The 20,237-nt window shown below is 42.6% G+C and overlaps 1 protein-coding gene across 1 annotated transcript in view; it reads right to left on the bottom strand.

Moving 5' to 3' along the window:
- Positions 1–17,545, bottom strand: part of LOC147014587 (mast/stem cell growth factor receptor Kit-like) — an 84,429-nt gene extending 66,884 nt beyond the window's left edge. The window contains exon 1 of the mRNA XM_085852657.1: positions 17,518–17,545. Coding sequence (XP_085708783.1) covers positions 17,518–17,533 — 16 coding nt within the window. The 5' untranslated portion in view covers positions 17,534–17,545. The remainder of the gene's footprint in view (positions 1–17,517) is intronic.
- Positions 17,546–20,237: the final 2,692 nt, after the last annotated feature.

Here is a 20,237-nt window from a genome sequence, read left to right as displayed (position 1 = left end):
CTCCAGACCATTATTCCTCCTCCACCAAACTTTACAGTTGGCACTCTGCATTCGGGCAGGTGGCATTCTCCTGGCATCTGCCAAACCCAGATTGGTCCGTTGGACTGCCAGATTGTGAAGCGTGATTCATCATTCCAGAGAACGCGTTGCCACTGCTCCAGAGTCCAATGGTGGTGAGCCTTACACCATTCCAGCCGACACTTGGCATTGCACATGGTGATCTTAGGCTTGTATGCGGCTACTTGGCCATGGAAACCCATTTCAGGAAGCACTTGATGAACAGTGCTTGTGCTGACGTTGCTTCCAGAGTCAGTTTGGAACTTGGTAGTGTGTTGCAACCGATGACAGACTATTTTTCCACGCTATGCGCTTCAGCACTCGGTGGTCCCGTTCTGCGAGCTTGAGTGACCTACCACTTCGTGGTTGATCTGTTGTTGCTCCTAAACGTTTCCACTTCACAATAACAGCACTTACCATTGACCGGGGCAACTCTAGCAAGGCAGAAATTTGATGAACTGATTTGTTGGAAAGGTGGCATCGCATGACGGTGCCACATTGAAAGTCACTGAGCACTTCAGTACAGCCCATTCTACTGACAGTGTTTGTCTATGGAGATTGCCTGGCTGTGTGCTTGATTTTATACACCTGTCAGCAATGGGTGTGGTTGAAATAGCCGAATGTACTAATTAGAAGGGGTGTCTGCATACTTTTGGCCACGTCATGTGTACATAGCAGGCACACAGCAGGTACATTAGTCAGTCAGTGAGTAGAGAGAGATTTATATATTACTAGATAACCAATGAACCGGTTCAGTTCCCGTTGTGACAGTGGTTGATGAAAAAAAATCATTTCAAGAAACAAAAAAGATAGCTCCAGCGAACTATACTGCTGAGGTTGTTTGCATCGATCACATACTCCCGAAGAGTAGTCGACTGAATCGGGAATTGACTTTTTAATATATTTTTTTTCATTGCCAGATTTGAACGAAACTTGATACTGCATACCGCAGGCGAATGGTGAGTAAGGTGGCCCTAAAATTTTTGTGCTATCCTGTACCGTTTTGGCTGTATTTCGGGAACATACATACGTACAAGATGAGAGTTTTAGTAATATACCAGACGACCCGTGAACCCGTTGGGTTCCCATTGTGACAGCGGTTGATAAAAAAATCATTTCAAAAAAACAAAAAGATAGATCCAGCAAACTATACCGCTGAGGTTGTTTGCATTGATCAAATATTCCCGAAGAGTACTTGACTGAATCGGGAAATGATTTTTTTATAATTTTTTTTCATTGCCCGATTTGAACGAAACTTGAAATTGCACATCAATGTGAAAAAAAAAACCGGAAAAAAAAGTCGAAGAAATTATTGTGCGTAATCTTCGAAACAATTTTATTTATTCATGAACAAGGAAGTATTAGATCAAAATGGCGATGTTTATTTTATGCTTAAAAATAAATCGTTCTTTGTCTATATAATACTAAATGTTTGAGATTTTTAAATAAATCATTTCAAGAAAAAAAAAAAGATAGTTCCAGCGAACTATACCACTGAGGTTGTTTGCATTGATCAAATTCTCCCGAAGAGGACTTGACTGAATTTGGAATTGATTTTTAAAATAATTTTTCGTTGCCCGATTTGAACAAAACTTGATACTGCACACTGCAGGAGAATGGTGAGTAAGGTGGGCCGAAAATTGTTGCGCTATCGTGTATCGTTTTGGCTGTATTTCGGGAACATTCATACATACATATACATACAAGCCGGTAGGCGACATGGATGGTCGCAAGACGAAGGCGAATTTGAAATATGTAGATAAGAGAACACATCAGATGGCATTTTTGCCATTCGTTATTCCATATAGGAACATGACGAGCAACTGTCCATTCATCATTTGTGTTCGATTCCCTAACCCTACGTTAGGGAATCCCAACGCGAACGTTGGGGTGAAAGCATATAGTAATATAATTGCATACTAGTCATACAGTTTTTGACGGATCGGGCTGAAAGTTTTTGACAATGAGTTTGATTATAGTGCGCATAAAAGCGCGGAAGCCGATTTTTGATTTTCGAAAAATATATATAAATATTTTTTGGATTTTTTCAAAAATTTCAAAGTCCCGTTGCTCGGCAACGGTGACGTCCATAGCAACGGTGCTCAAAAGCATACAACTAGATCCTGGTATGAACCTACCAGTCAAGTTTCATCAAAATCGGTTGACTCCTCTGGCCTCCAGAGCTGTCCATTACATACAAACAGACAGACGGACGGAAAACCTGAGAATAACGGTAGTCTCGTTACCACCCAATACTAGCGGGGTGTGCTTACTCATTGTGTTAGCATATGAACAATTTCCCCCATTGTCTCGGGTTGCTCACCTGAATTTGATTTTTCATTTAATTATTATCCTTTTTTTCATTTATTTATATTTTCATATATGAATGTTGAATGATGATTCAGTGATTTTTCCCAATGTATTGTCGTCGATGTCCTTTGACACGCAAAATTAACATGCTTCCCCATTGTCTCGGGTTGCTCGTCTGCATTTTTTCATTTTATCTTTTTTTCACTTATATATTTTCATGACCTCTGCCACCGACCTCTGAAGGAGGTTATGTTTTCACCCCTTTCTGTCTGTTTGTCTGTTTGTGTGCAGGATATCTCAAAAAGTTGTGGACAGATCCGGATGAAATTTTGTGGACATGTTGGGTGTGTGACATGGATGAACTGATTAGATTTTGGTGAAGATCCGGATCTGACTACGAGAATTTTTTCAGTGATTCTTCACCATTGAGAGAAAGGGCCAAAAACGATAGATGGCACGATATCTCAAAAAAGTTGTGGACGGATTCGGATGAAACCATGATGGATATGTTGGGTGTGTGACAGGGAAGAATTCATTCAGTTTTGGTAAAGATTCAAATCCGGATCCAGATACAAGAATTGTTTAATTTTAAAAATGATTCGTCATCATTGAGAGTTGGTGCGAAAAATGATATAGAGCATGATATTTCAAGATGTTGTGGACGAGTTATGACAAAACGAGTTGTAAGAGTTAGTTCCATCTATCCATTGGGACCATACTCTGTGTGCAGATCATTGGTGCTGCCTAAGCAGTCTCCTTGGCTATCGGGCACAATCCTGGACAGGTCACCACTCCGACACAGGATACCGGCATGTTGCTACTCATTTTGCCAACCTCAGAAGGATGACAGGCAGAGTCAACCCCACCTGGTATTAATTCAACAGAAGTACGATTTCGAACCCAGGATCCGAAGATCCCAAGCCCACCACCCTAACCATTAAACCAATACCAGGCATCAATGAGTTGGTTAGGTGACAAGAACAAGTCAATTCGATTTTGGTTCAGGTCCAGGTCTGGATCCAGATCCAGCCTATCAGTGGGATACAAAATGTAAGCTGTTCAGCCTGGTGGAGGTACCAAGTGCCGTTCTATTTCTTCATGTGTGAATCTGGTATTTCAGCACCATTGAGGTGTTAGGCTTCATTTCCTATTGTATATAAGATTGGTCTTTGGTGCCTCACCCCCCACCCCACCCCCTACCCCCCTCTTTCCCATTTGTTCTCCTTGTGGGTCCGATCTGTCCAGATAATGTTGTCTCGATTCTCCATGTCACATCTATTTCAATAAACCATTTTAGTTCCAAGAAATGTCTTCCCGCCTTTTGCTTCCCGTGTGTTTCACCACCACGTTTGGTTTTAATTTTGGTGATCCTTGGGCAAAACTTTCGGAGAGCAGTCTGTATGTGTGTTGCCATTTTTCTCAGATGGCTGAATGGATCTTCATGAAACTTTCAAAGTTTCGTCACTGGGTGTTTTAGGCCAAAATTTTTTTTTTAATTTTTTTTTATAATCGCTGTATAGTGCCAAAGCCTTTTTGATTAATGACAGTTATACTCAAGTACATAGATAGACCTATGAATAAATACAAAAACATTACCAGACATTTAAATACAAATAAACCTCTTCCTGAAGCAGTCGAATTTGGTGGTACATCTTTTTCTTCCTGAATGGCACGATACTTATCGATCATGGGCAAACTTAACCCAGGAACCTCAACGTTACATTCACCAGCATCCATTCAACGAAAAACATCCAATTACACTTCTCAGGTAACACTTTTACAATGCCTCTTCCAAACTAAGAAAAGGCAATGTGTGTATGTGCGTGCGTGCGTGTGTGTCCTCCATAACTCCAAAACTATATAACCCAGCAGTCTGAAACTTTGCATGCATACTAAGGAAACTCAAAAGAAGTGAAAGAGTTAAAATTGGATGTTTGGGTTAATTAAAACACCCTTTTTGAAGATAATTAACGGCCTTATTTAATTATATCCTTCATCAAGCGATCATCAGCCACCTCACTCTCTGGGGTCTTAAGGCGGTTCCTGGGTAACCTTGCTGGGGTCTGAAGCCGCCATGTTTTTTGGTCTGCTCAACCACAACTAAACAAGGAACAGGCCACAACAAAACGCATGTGCTCAAGAGAAAAAGCTACGGAGCCCAGATGTTGTGCCGCTTAGTGTCTGTCTGTCTGTCTGTCTGTCTGTCTCTCTCTCCTTTCCTCACTCACATCAAATGCCTGTTCATCAGAGCTACGAATCGGTGTGTACATCGCTTTTGTAAGTACTATAGTCTTAAAATTAGGAGCTTGGAGTGATTTTCATGCATTGTAAAATACAATTTGCCACAATCTACTCTCACGGACTAAATAAAGTATATCATTGAAAAATCATTTCGGTTTTGAGGGCCGGATATCATCCGGACTAAATAAGTGTCGAAATCTGTTGTGAAATCTGATAATTTAAAGAAATAACGAGTCTTATAACTAAGCCGAGGTACCGATTTACTTTGAGCAAGCAAGGCTATGTTCCCTCCTCCATACAAACACGAGAAAAAGTGAAATTTCCAAAACATAAAACTTATCTTTTTCTACTGTTTGGAAAATTATATTTAGTGAGCAAAAAAACTTTAGGAAAGTAAAAAAAATTAACCAGCTTCATTGAGCTGTATGATTTAATGCATTCACTGCAAGACCTCGCACCCTGTCTCCCAGAGGGACTGCCTATCCATAGCGTCTGTCAGATCTGTGTTAAAATTTTCGGATGTTTTGCGAGGTGTTCAACAGGGAATCAAAGCAAATCTGGTTAAAAAAAAACGGACGTTTAAAAATAAAGTCATAACGTTTGCGTGGACCTCCGACTGATGTACCACGTGACATGTGCACAGACAAGCAGGCAAAATGGCACATTTTCTGCAATGTTTATTTCACGGAACCAGCTTCATTGAGCTACATGATTTAATGCATTCACTGTTAGACCTCACGCCCTGTTCCCCAGAGGGACTGCCTATCCCTAGCGTTTGCCAGATCTGTGTCCATATTTTCAGATGTTTCACGATGTGCTCCACAGGAGTCAAAGCAAATCTGGTGAACAAAACAAAAAACAAACCGGACGTTTAAAAATAAAGTCATAACGTTTGTGCGGACCTCAAACCAATGCACCATGTGACGTGCACAGACGAGCAGGCAAAATGGCACATTTTCTGCAATGTTTATTTCATGGGCAATTGAACTTTGCGATGTCCCCAAGGTTGTTTTGCATTAAACTGAAACTCTAATGTGGATAAAGTAATTTTATTTCAATAATTAATTTTATTTCATCAACTGCTGCGTGCGCAGTGAAGATGGGCTTTAAAGTTAAAGGGATAATTTATGGTATGCTGCTTGGCCAACTGTTCCTTATCAACCATTTCATTGGAGTGCTTGCTTGAGTGCTTAAGCCACTTGTCGAGCGCCCATTGTCAACACTAGTACTGCGCTACGTCTTTCTGACAAAATCGTTCACTCTCTGCGGACGCTTTTGTTGCACCACGGCATTCAAAGTGAGTGGTTCGTGCTCTGTCACTCTGAGCGAGTGGTTCATGCTCCATCACCCTGAGTGAGTGGTTCGTGCTCCGTCACCCTGAGCGAGTGAGTGGTTCGTGCTCTGTCACTCTGAGCGAGTGAGTGGTTTGTGCTCAATCACCCTGAGTGAGTGAGTGGTTCTTGCTCCGTCACCCTGAGCGAGTGGTTCATATTCCATAACCTTGAATGAATGGTTCATGCTCTGTCACCCTGAGCGAGTGGTTCATGCTACATCACACTGAGTGAGTGGTTTGTGCTCCACCACTCTGAGCGAGTGGTTCGTGCTCCTTCACTCTGAGTTAGTTGTTGTGAAATAACACCCAATTTCTGAGCCGTTTGCTGTACTTACATATTTTCTAAATTACCGAGCCAAGTCCTTTTTTTCCACCCATCACATGCAGCTGTTTATAAAGAACTAGACGACCCGTGAACCCGTTGGGTTCCCGTTGTGACAGTGGTTGATAAAAAAAAAAACATTCCAAAAAAACCCAAAAAACAATATAGCTCCAGTGAACTATACCGCTGGGGTTGTTTGCATTGATCAAATAATCCCGAAGAGTACTTGACTGAATCGGGAATTGATTTTTTCATCATTTTGTAGGTTGCTCGATTTGAATGAAACTTGATATTGCGTGTCAATGTGGAAAAAAAAATGGACAAAAGAAAGTCGAAGAAATTATTGTGCATGATCTTCTAAACACAATTTTATTCATTAATGAACACGGAAGTATTAGATCAAAATGGCAGTTTATTTTATGCTTAAAAATAAATCGTTCTTTGGCGATACTAAATGTTTGAGATTTTTAAATAAATCATTTCAAGAAAAAGAAAAAGATAGCTCCAGTGAACTACACCACTGAGGTTGTTTGCATTGATCAGATTCTCCCGAAGAGTCCTTGACTGAATCGGGAATTGATTTTTTAATAATTATTTTTTGTTGCCAGATTTTAATGAAACTTGATACTGCACACCGCAGGTGAATGGTGAGTAAGGTGGGCTAAACATTTTTGCGCTGTCGTGTACCGTTTTGGCTGTATTTCGGGAACATACGTACATACATACATACATACATACATACATACATACATATTTACAAGATGAGAGTTTTCATAATATATAGATAATGTTTGTGAACATCTCCCTGAAACGTCTATATAAATGTAGCATTTTTCGGTGAAAGCTGCTCAAGGTTTCTGCGTTGTACACAGTAAGTACTGGAGTTGGTAATCACACCAACTCCAACCTGCAGATTCCCCCAAAATTGCCGATATCGGCCAAGCACGTTTGTTTGTTTGTGTGTGTGTGTCTGTGTCTGTGTCTGTGTCTGTGTCTGTGTCTGTGTCTGTGTCTGTGTCTGTGTCTGTGTGTGTGTGTGTGTGTGTGTGTGTGTGTGTGTGTGTGTGTGTGTGTGTGTGTGTGTGTGTGTGTGTGTGTGTGTGTGTGTGTGTGCGCGCGTGAGTGCGTGTTGTTCACAAAGCATAACATATTCTTTCTGCTAACTCCCCTACCCCCACGTCTGTCTGTCTGTCTCTCTCTCTCATACAAGTTCCTTCCAAAATCTTCTCCAGATCCACCAATCAGAATGCGACCAATATTGGGTTCCAACATTAGGCCAGGACCCAGATAAACTTCATATCCAGTGGTCCTATTTTTATTATTTACATTTAAAAGAGGTCAATTGAGGAGTGCTTTTATTTTTCCAATCATTAAGCAACAAATGCCTATTGCATCCTCAAGAGTCTGCTGTTCTTTTTATTGTTTACTTGTGATCTGGTATTGTGTGTATGAGGGCGATTGAGTGTGTTTTTTCTTCTTTTTGTGTTTCCGGGGCACGAATATGTCTGGGGTGGGTTGTGTGATGGCGAACATGGTGATGTGTGGGTTGTGTGATTGGTGGAGTTTCCATTGAGCGTTGTCCATTTGTGGATGTGATGTTGGGGACCGAGGGATGTTTTTTGCTCACCTTGTCCAGCTGTTTGTACCATCCAATTTTTGCCATTCGTATCAAACATATGTGTTGTGTGGGGATGTTCATGGTCTCCCCAGTTATAACCTTCTCTCGGCTCCTGACGTGACATGCATCCAGAATCAATCTGTATCGTTTGTTGGATGTCGTGTCGAGGATACGAGTCCCATACAAGTCAAATTTGTGGCCAGGTTGCAGACAATGACGCAATATGATGAACCGTGTCACCTTTCCAAGCCTAATTGTGATATCATGTTCATTTAGCGTTTGTTTCAAATTCCTTCCAGTACAATTTCTGCATGATGAATGGTAAACTACTCTGCATGTGACACCAGTTGATAACTTGTCCTTTCCTTTTGAAATAACATTACAGATGGTACATAGAGGCTTACACCAATCCATGCACTGCATACTATCTTGCCAATCCTTTTGGAAAGCCCAGGTAGTGTGTGCCCAAGCATGTCTGGCTCCTTCTGTTCTGTCCATTTTGATTATTTCAGGGTGGGGGGTATCCCTTTACTACACGCGGATATAGTTTGCAGCACATGGATTGGTGCAGCGTACAAGCATGTATGCATACGCAGATTACAAGGTTTAATTTTGCAGCCATGTTTATATGTGAAACATGTAAAACTAGAAGGGCACTCAGTAAAGCGTGTAACTCCACCACGTAATACCTGATACACGAGAACATATCGGGCCCAATATATTTTTGAATTTTCATGCTATTTAATCGTTTTTGGCCCCATCTCTCAATGGTGAAGAATCACTTTAAAAATTAAACAATTCTCGTATCCAGATCAGGATTCGGATCTTCACCAAAATCGATTCAATTCGTCCTTGTCACACACCCAACATGTCCACCAAGTTTCATTCGAATCTGTCCACCACTTTTGCGATATTGTGCACACAGACAGACAGACAGACAGACAGACAGACAAACAAACAAACAAACAAACAAACAAACAGACAGAGAGGGGTGAAAACATAACCTCCTTCACCATCGGTGGTGGAGGTAATCACGTGTAGGCCTATCTGGTGTGAAAATGAATTAATAAAAGTACAACAAACAATCCAATTTATAGACACCAGTGCATGCCAGTACGTGTGTGGCCGTACGTGCAAACAAAACAAAACAAAAAAAAATTTCAAACTGCGTGCCAGAAACAACAACCGCACAGGCCGTTCCTTCGCTCTCACGTGCCCGTACGTGCATGCCCGTACCCGTTTCTTCTGCACGGCGCCTTGCCTCGCGTCCAGTGTTGTCTGCCAAGCGAGCAGTTCGTTCTTCATCTGTTTCAGCTGCATGACGCCTTACCTCGCGTTCAGTGTTGTCTGCGAAGCGAGCAGTTCGTTCTTCATCTGTTTCAGCTGCACGACGCCTTGCCTCGCGTTCAGTGTTGTCTGCCAAGCGAGCAGCTTGTGCGTCGTTAGATTCCATTGCATGTGCATGACGCGCAGCTTCGTTCCTTCGCTGTCATAAATGACGACTGGATTGGGGCATTGTGTTTAAGAAAATCGAGAAAGAAATCGAGAAAGTACAGAAATCAAGAAAGAAAGAATACAGTAAGTCGATAAATCAAGAAAAAAATCGAGAAAGAATACAGTAATCGTCACTGACTGGATTGGGGCATTGTGTTCAAGAAAATCAAGAAAGTACAGAAATCGAGAAAGAAAGAATACAGCAAGTCGATAAATCGAGAAAAAAATCGAGAAAGAATACAGTACTCATCACTATCCGGAAGTTAAGTCCTCACTGTCCGAAAGTTCACATATCGCAGTTACGATGATTCGCAATTTAGTTTTAATGGCCAATTATTCAATTAGTGCAAACGTATTTTGCCTTTTCATAATGTCATCGCAAGGAAAAACACAAAGAGAAGAGAAGAGAAATAAAAAATACCTTCGTGCAAAAAAAAAAAAAAAAAAATTACTTCCTGCTTCGGAGCATAACAGCTCACTCTGATGTTACCGAAATTTATGCACCGTTTAATATGAAAATGATCATAACTTAGGGCATTGTGTTTATCTATAAATGTGCAGAAGAAATCGAGAAATTATTAGAATACACGAAGTCATCATTATCCAGAAGTCCGTATGTTGTAACCCATAATGGGGAACGCGGCTGAGGTTCCCTTCCCCCATCGGCCACGCCCACGCAGCAACGTGTCTTGTCATTGGTTGGTAAATAAATGGCCATAACTTGGGAACCGCTTGTCAGATTAATATCAAACCTTGAAAAGGCACATACTCAGGGCCGTTCCCAGCAATATATCTGGCAAGTTTCAATTAGATCGGACCGGTGGTTATCGAGAAACAGCGGTCAAAGACACACACACACACACACACACACACACACACACACACACACACACACACACACACACACACACACACACACACACACACACACACACACACACACACACACACACACACACACACACACACACACACACACACACAGATTGCTGGAATTATAGATAGATGCTTTTGATAACCTCCAGTACCCATAAATCCCAAACATAGCTGGAGCCTATATGGCACAATTGCACGATGCAACAGGTGTCCATTTGATAAACCCACAACTCTCCCCCAAGACTACACCAAGTTTCCCCTGAACAAAGCAACAACAAATCGCTTAACACAAAGAGCATGGGAAACAGCAAACAGTTAAGCCAAAGTCAGAGGATTCAGTTCACAAGTCTGCTGGAATGTGTGGAAGCGAATCAGGAACCGTTTTTTTTTCGTTAAACTCAATCACTGTTCCATTCCGAAATGGCTTGGCATGGGAGAAGGTGCTCCGGTGTGGGCTCAAAGCACAGAGACCCAAATGGCGAGCCCATGTCTACCACAGCGTGGTGAAATCGATGATGCTGTCAGATGAAGACAAAGGTATGCGGTGCCAAAAGAAGCAACCTTCAAGAGGGTGAGCTGCAATGCCCCCGCCACACCGAGATGCCATTGTGAAGTCTGTGGTGCTGGTCATCCCATACAGGTGTGGGGAAGGACAGAACCCAGCCAATAGAGAACCACTGTGTTCTCGTTCTTCCACGAGCTTCGACTTTGTATACAATTTTAACAAACTTTCACTGGACTTGTTCCTTGTAGCCTGTGATGGTGGGTCAAATCGGTAAAGCTAAAGACACTTCCATCCAAGTAAGGTCATAATTATGTTATTCACTCTTCCTTTTGTCAGAGGTTCAGAGAGCAGTTGAAGACCTAAACATCATCCCGCATCACATGCAACCTAGCGAACCAGGTCAGTTCAAACAAAACATATTGGAGGAAAGCAATCAAGTGTGCCCCCTTTGGAAATTTAATGTGCTTTTGAACAGTTCATCAGGAGTGGGGGATCGAAGAGGTTGGGGGAAGGGGGTTGAGGATAGAGGGGGTCGAGAGTGGGGGAGGGAGGAGACTCCCATTAACAAAGCATGAAATACTAATTGCTGTTCATGTTGAATTTGTTTTGCTGGAAAAAGGTCAAAGGATCATAGAAGGTACACAGACATGTAGACAAGCATTCCAGATAATAAATGAATCCTTTACTTCCTCCAATACAAGATGCAGGGTCATGTGATTCTTCCAGGATCGTAACAGAACTTTCTTCATCCCTGGGCTTGAACTTGGACAGAGATCAACATCTTTATGATCATTTCCATTCCTTGAAGGTCCAAAGATCATATTGACAGAAAGCCAACGCTTGTCCGATTGTTACAACTTGACACTTGCACCGTTGTTATAGCATATCCCTCTAATTTATTACGAACTAGCAGGGGTATCTGGCGTTGCCCGGTGGGTACCCGACGTTGCCAGGTGGGTACCCGACGTTGCCAGGTGGGTCCCCTGCGTTGCCCGGTGGGTACCCGACATTGCCCGGTGGGTCCCCGACATTGACTGGTGGGTACCCAGCATTATCCAGTGCTGTTCTAACCCTGTTGGAATTTTGAAGAAACCAATTTATTTTTTATATGTTTTTGTAGGTGCCTTAAACACTTCCCCACACCCACTAAGGAATGGGGTCGGGGATCATATAATATTACCTTTCACATTGCTACAAAGGCTTAGGCACGATGGAGGGATTTTTTCAAAATAAAAAGAAAATTATTTTTCAAAATTTTCTAAAAAACTTTTGGTTTTGGTCAAAAACACTCCCAGGCACTCACTGATGAACCTCTTAACGTTTGATGAAGATCCGTTCAGCTATCTCTGAGAAAAATGATGGTGACAGACAAACAGAAACACAGACAAATGGCTCTCTTACAGTACGTACTAGCAGGGTTGCCCCGCGTTGTCAAACAACACCGGGTCCCTCCTCCCACCCCTTCCCCTCCCTCCGGACTCCCACCTCACCCCACAACCCCCCCTGCTTTCCCTGCATCCCATGATTCGTGGAGGTTGGCTTTGGGGCTTCCCACTCTCTTGGGACGTGCACAATGCAAAAATGCAAGTTATCTCCACAGCTGACTTGTAATACCCTCTACCACCACCGGGTGGCATGACACGATGCACATTTCCATTGAGAATTTTTGATGACCTTCCCTCCAAAACCCCACAACTGCAGATGAAACCAAGTAGCCCATGTTCACCACGAGGTTGAACCTGTTCCATGTACCAAGTTTGGTGGCAATTAGCCCAGAAGTTTTGGCGTGATTGGTGTTACACACACACGCGCACACACAGAAAATGACATTTATTTATCAGATAGATAACGGATGGGATGACATTGGAAGGTGGTGATGTCATCCTTGCCTGAGCCGAGTGTGGAGTAGCAACTCACAGGTCCGACAGTACACAGGGCGTTCAAGAAGTTCAGACAAACTTCTAGTGAAGCTCGAGCCGAGAAACACCCGTTATTTGCTGGACCATCAGGTCACACAGCGAGCCTGTTCACCTCCAACTTTTACTCCTTTCGTTTTTCTCTTCCGGAGGCACTGATTTTATTTATCTTCCCCCCTTGAAACCCTTCGTCCACGTTTGTCTCCCTCAGGCGTTTACACTCTTCGGGCCTTTCCCTGAACGGCAACTACTGCGACTAGCCGAGGTGCTCTCATCGCAACTACCTCACAAGCTCCAGAGCAAAGTTCCTCCTCGGACAAAACTCGGAACTGTGAGGCAAACGTGCGCGGGAATGCCGTCCGTGGCACGTGTTGGGAAGGACACGCGGCAATGCGAGTTGTCACCACGAGAGGGGGACAAGCGAGCATAAAACGACGCAAGAATAAAATAAAGAAAAATACAAAACAGAATAAGGATTTTGGGAAACGTTGTTTGAATACCTGAATAGGTGAAGTAAGACCAAACGTTTTGAAAGTAAGAATTTAAATTAAAATAAAATCAAAGGACATTTTGTTAGCAGCAGCTCTTGAGGTGTATGTTGTTGGTATAACTATAAAGTATGACTTTGGGATTAATCTTATATACAGTACTGTATTTCATTATACTGTATTTAGTAATACTAATTCCAGTCATCATCATCATCATCATCATCATCATCATCATCATCATCATCATCATCATCATCATCATCGTTGTAAGGCCGTTTCCATGCTTGCATGTGAAAGCTGTGGTTCACCTATGGCTGCTTTCCAGGCTGCACGATCCCTTACTAGCCCTCTTGTCAGGCCTTTAACTCTAAGATCCTCTCTCAGCAACACGTCCCATGTTTTCCTCAGACGGCCTCTCGCTCTCCTTTCATTCACGTTCATATTTATACACCTCTTCACATAGCTACCCACCCCGAATCCTTCACACATGTCCGAACCATCTCAACCTACCCCTACGCATAACCTTACTAATGCTTTCTATATCAAACCTATCTCTGAATTCCACATTCGGTTTCCTATCCTTCAGTGTCACGTCACACATCCACCTCACCATTCTCATTTCGTTTCATTCACCGTTCATCCTACTTCTTGATCACCCATGTTTCGCTACCATACAACATCACGCTTCTAAGGCAAGCTGCATCCAGTTTTCCCTTTAATCGGAGGGAGGTCCCTTTCGATGTCATTAGGAGTATCAACTCCCTAAACTTCCTCCAGCCACTTCCAATTCTTACATTCACTGCTGTCTCCACCTGCACTAATCATATCACCAAGGTAACAGAATTTATCAACACATTCCAGGGATATATCCCCATAAACTAAGCTTTCCGCTCTAACTGGAGTCACTTGTTTACCTGTGCAAACAGCACATTTGAAGACAGGAACCACCTGCAATCTACCGCTGATTCAACTACACCTCTTGTGCACCCAGCAGTTGCAGGATTTACACAACATTGAATTGCTACCTATACCTTTTCTACAGACAGCATCAGGCCAGTTCCCTCTTTTTTCCACACTTCCCTCTCCCGCACCACTAATCAGTACTTTCATTTTCCCTGTATTCACTTTCAGTCCTCTGGCCTCCATACGGCATATTTACCCATTACCTCTTCCACACTGTCAGCTATCAGCACCAGGTCATCAGCATCCAAGAGTTCCCAAGGTGAGCCTCCTCTAAATTCCTGTGATATAGCCTCAAGAACCATAATGAACAGGATTGGGCTCAAGACTGACCCCCTGATGAACACCCACTCTCACTTCAAAATCCTCACTCTGCACCCCATTTACCCTCACACAAGTTTTTGGGCCATCATACATTGCCATGACTACCCTAACTAACCAATCCTCCACACAAAACTTTCTCATGAACCATTGCACCACTTCCTAAGGCACCCTATTGAATGCCTTCTCCAAATCCACAAATATAAAGTACAGTTGTATATTCTTCCCCAGATATTTTACCTATCCTTTGGCCACGAATCCACCAATTTTTTTTCATTTGAGGATCAGTGAGTGATAAGGGGCACCAATTTTTTAAACAAATTAATCACACACATGCACATTGTCTTATGGTTTTTCATTTTCAAGGAACACAAAAAAAAAACTTTACGTGCTGACGGGTTTTAACCTATATATGTATGTAGGGCGCCCCTTTATATGAACTTTTCCAGAGCATCACTTGGTTCCTCATAAGACCACAAGGGTAGTAGAGCATGCACATGAGATTTTTTTGAATGCACTTTATTTTCTATCGTCTGGCATTTTCCACAAGCCAACGACTATCCCTTGTTTGCTATTGTTTGGCATTTTCTCCAAGCTATGCAATGTTCCTTCTTTTCTATAATTTGTCACATGGCACATTCCATATGAAAGGTTCTTCTCTAAGTCCCTGGCATTGTTTCCAATAATTATCTTCAAATTTCAAGTCAATCAGATGAAAACTGACAATTTTCGAAAATTGGCCGATGTTGACCTCAAAAGAGTGATCGCTGTATCACATGGTCATGTAACGTGGTAAAGTTTCAATTTCCTCAACTGAACGGTTTTCGATCTTAACAAAATTCAGACATGTACGACGTACGATATACAAACATACACGACTGATCGCTTAACCCTGCCTTTCGCTCCGCGAGGGCAGGGTAATGAGTACATACAATTATAGATGACTTATTTAATGCACACAAATAAAATGATCTCATAATGCCTAGCCATAAATGACAGATAGTGCCTGCCCTCCGGTGGAAACCAAGCAGAATTGCATGCTATTTCTGACGATGTGTGAATATTTGAATATGAGCAAAAACTATCAAAAAATATATATATCAAAAACTATGGCACTTATGTGTAATTTGTTTCGAAAGCCATTAATTAGACATATTGTCCGATGTATATTCCAAGTTTCAGCTCGTTTCAATGAACAGCCTTTGAGATACGAGTGCCAACACATTTTGGACGGATGGACAGACTAACAGACACCAAGGTGAATTTCGAGGTTTTTCGTTAAAATCTCAAGAATGCCGAAATGGATGTTGCTGAAATTTAGAACATATTACCTCGACATATAAAGGATTTCCTTTTGAAACTTGCAACCAATTTCGTCCAGGAGAAGCCGAGAAACAAATTTTGAAGTCCCCATGTTAAAGTTGCATGCAGAGAAACCGTCCCATGTAAAGAGAGGGGCGCTTTGTGCCTTCTTTGATCAACTAGAAGGGCACTCGGTGGAGTACATACCTCCGCCAGGCTGAATCGGTTAAGTTTTGTATCCACTGATGTACGGATCTGGATTCGGACCTGAACCAAAATCTAATCAGCTTGTTCTTGTCACCAAATCAACTCATCCACCAAGTTTTGTCATAATCCGTCCACAACTTTTTGAGATGTCGTGCTCACAGACAGACAGACAGACAGACAGGGGTGAAAACATAACCTACACCCACCTTCAATGGCGGAGGTAAGCAGAGTGGCATCGGGTCGTTGGGATGGTCGGAGTTTGCTCTCACTTGCCGAGTCTGTGTTCGATTTATTTTTGGATGCATCACTACAGGCTGATTGTAAAGCTTCAGATAATACAAAGCACAACACAATGGCATAATGGTGGGATCATTAGATCAAGAAGTGGCGTAATTATTGGAGCGTCTGCATATTATCAGCACTGAGGTTTCCTTGATGATCCTGGGAGGTTGATGGTTCGAACTACGACCGAGTCGTACTAAAGACTTTTAAAAACACGGGGTATGTGCTGCTTCTTTGCTTGACACTTGCATTTAAAAAGGTATAGAGGGTTGTTGGCAATCAGAGCACAGGATTTGGTGGGCCGAATGGCCGAGTGGCCCACCAAATCAATGCCCACCATTTGGTGGGCGTTCAAGGTCCTTGTGAGGGATCTCAAATCAGTGTTTATTACATCAGAAGAACAAACACAGGTAGATTGGGGAGAATAAATAATAATACCACAACAGGTCGATTGGGGAGAATAAATACGACAGGTAAATTGGGGAGAATATATAATAATACCACGACAGGTATATTGGGAAGAATGTATAATAATACAACAGGTATATTGAGGGAGAATAAATACCACGACAGGTAAATTGGGGAGAATATATAATAATACCACGACAGGTATATTGGGAAGAATGTATAATAATACAACAGGTATATTGAGGGAGAATAAATACCACGACAGGTAAATTGGGGAGAATATATAATAATACCATGACAGGTATATTGGGGAGAATGTATAATAATACAACAGGTATATTGAGGGAGAATAAATACCACGACAGGTAAATTGGGGAGACTATATAATAATACCGTGACAGGTATATTGGGGAGAATGAATACCACGACAGGTAAATTGGGGAGACTATATAATAATACCGTGACAGGTATATTGGGGAGAATGAATACCACGATAGGTAAATTGGGGAGAATAAATAATACCACGACAGGTATATTTGGGAGAATAAATATCACGACAGGTAGATGTTTTGAATAAATACCACGTGCACAGGACAGGTAGATGTTGAGAAAAAAAATATCATGTGCACAGGACACAGGTAGATGGGGAAAATAAATATCACGTGCACAGGACACAAATAGATTGGGAGAATAAATACCACGATCCAACATTGGCAAACCATTAATTATCACAGGATATAAACAAAATCATCACAATGTAAACACGGAACAAAATCGGTGGAAATACGGAGTGTGAGATAAAATAGGAAGGACCAGAGAAGAGGGATGCAACAAGTGTCATCACACTTGAAAACAATAATTCCTTTGAAGGTCTTACCTAACTGATTCATCATTCATGGTGAGGGATCACCTACGTGGAGGTGAGGGTGATCAAGGTCCGCCTCCAGAAAATGATGCTACCCGCAGCTCCACGCTGCATACCAAAGTAGGAGGAGGACTTTGGGGGTAATGAGACAAGGAAGAAGAGGGAACATATTTGGCGGGAGTGAGGTTGGGTAAAAAAAGGTATTTTGTGGTTACAACACACAATACACGGTGGATGATGAACAGGTAATAAACGTCCAAATAAATCTTGGATTACCTGTTGTATTTTACACCTGACTTATTGTCACTTTGCATAATAATTCAACACTTTAACAATGTCGGATTTTCAGAGGGAATCATGTCCGACGAGAACATCGGACCACATTGCATGGTGCTGCATCGCGGAGCACGCCACCCATGAGAACAAATAACAAGCTGGCTGTCTCATCTGCGATCACAAGAATATCAAATATCCTGCGGTATCTTTGGCGACAACAGCCCTTTACCTGGGTACACACCATGGCCAAAACGATGCCTTGCTTACAGATGATGACACATCCAGTGTAATTGTGATTTTAAAATGGAGCTTGCGAGAAGGTGGAGGGGATCATTGGGGTCACGATATCTGGTGCATATCGATATATTAATTAGTCCGAGAAGAGCCAGCGAAGCGAATGTGCATGTTACACAAGGTCTTACTGGGCTAGGAGCACTTGGGCTGTACGAGCACGGCGGGAGCACGGCGGGAGCACGGCGGGAGCACGGCGGGAGCACGGCGGGAGCACGGCGGGAGCACAGCGACACGAATCATTTTGTGTTTGTACATTGGTATTAACAATTGCACTGAAAGCTTAATGAAAAGATTAACAGGGAGTGCACAATGTGTGTGTGTGTGTGTGTGTGTGTGTGTGTGTGTGTGTGTGTGTGTGTGTGTGTGTGTGTGTGTGTGTGTGTGTGTGTGTGTGTGTGTGTGTGTGTGTGTGTGTGTGTGTGTGTGTGTTTTGAGCTGTTTACAAACGTTTGTGAAAAACAAGTGTATTTCCCGGCTTGTTGGTGTCGAGGCAAACAATAACCACAATTACAGGAATCGGCCCTCGGGTAATTGTTCACTTTCGATTCCAAACCGCTACTTCACGATGTGCGTGAATCCAGGTTCGAATCCCACATACCATGTGTCATGGTTCACGATGTGGGTGAATACAGGTTCGAATCCCACATACCATGTGTCATGGTTCACGATGTGGGTGAATACAGGTTCGAATCCCACATACCATGTGTCATGGTTTACGATGTGGGTGAATCCAGGTTCGAATCCCACATACCATGTGTCATGGTTCACGATGTGGGTGAATCCAGGTTCGAATCCCACATACCATGTGTCATGGTTCACGATGTGGGTGAATACAGGTTCGAATCCCACATACCATGTTTCATGGTTCAAAATGTGGGTGAATACAGGTTCTAATCCCACATACCATGTGTCATGGTTCACGATGTGGGTGAATACAGGTTCTAATCCCACATACCATATGTCATGGTTCAAAATGTGGGTGAATACAGGTTCGAATCCCAAATACCATGTGACATGGTTCACGATGTGGGTGAATACAGGTTCTAATCCCACATACCATGTGTCATGGTTCACGATGTGGGTGAATACAGGTTCTAATCCCACATACCATGTTTCATGGTTCAAAATGTGGGTGAATACAGGTTCGAATCCCAAATACCATGTGACATGGTTCACAATGTGGGTGAATACAGGTTCTAATCCCACATACCATGTGTCATGGTTCACGATGTGGGTGAATACAGGTTCTAATCCCACATACCATATGTCATGGTTCAAAATGTGGGTGAATACAGGTTCGAATCCCAAATACCATGTGACATGGTTCACAATGTGGGTGAATACAGGTTCTAATCCCACATACCATGTGTCATGGTTCACGATGAGGGTGAATATAGGTTCTAATCTCACATATCATGTGTGTTCGTCCATTATCTACCAAGATCCTTGTAATTTATTTTGGTTTGTTTTGCATTCAAGGTCAATCAATGCTCGTGGAGCAGTGACAACATATTACAGATCAGGACCCAACAGAACAAAAGGCACAACATAGAGGTGGGGGGCACCATCAGTTGAGTTGAAGGACAAAATAGAGGAAGACTTGGACAAATAGTGGGTGTGCAGAGGAATGAGTGGAATGGCAGGATGCAAGGGGTGGACAAGATGGATACAGAAGCAAACTTTGAGGATGGAAAAACTGGAAACTTGGAACAAGGTGGGATTGAGGGTCCACACAGTAGGGGAGCAGGGGTTGGGGGGGGTGTAGAAAAGATCATGGTTTTGGATTGGGGATGATCTGAGATGGTGGTGAACAATTGCACTGAAGACCTGCAGGGACGAATGAGATTGAAGAGGAGGTGGAAGTTGGTTCAACAGGCAGGAAAAAGAGGAACAAATGAGTGGAGGTGAGCAGTGATTCTAGATTGAGGTAGTTTCACCAGAAAGGGGTTGAAGGTGCCTTACGTGCGTCCTGCCAATACCTGGGGGGGGGAAAGCATGGAGAGGGAAGAGGGTGCAAGTCCAGAAATGAGGTGGAAGCAAACAGAAATACCACCGACCTGTCGTCGATTGCAAAGTGATCGGCCCGTTGACTCAGTTTCGAAGATGTGACCCGTTGACATCGAAGATGTGAGGGATCGAAGCCAGCCCAGAGGGGAGAACAG

Source organism: Eptatretus burgeri, chromosome 13 (assembly GCF_056783735.1).
Source record: "Eptatretus burgeri isolate ZD-2024b chromosome 13, Ebu_testis_v1, whole genome shotgun sequence".
Lineage (NCBI taxonomy): Eukaryota > Metazoa > Chordata > Myxini > Myxiniformes > Myxinidae > Eptatretus > Eptatretus burgeri.
This window is presented reverse-complemented; position numbering and strand designations above follow the sequence as displayed.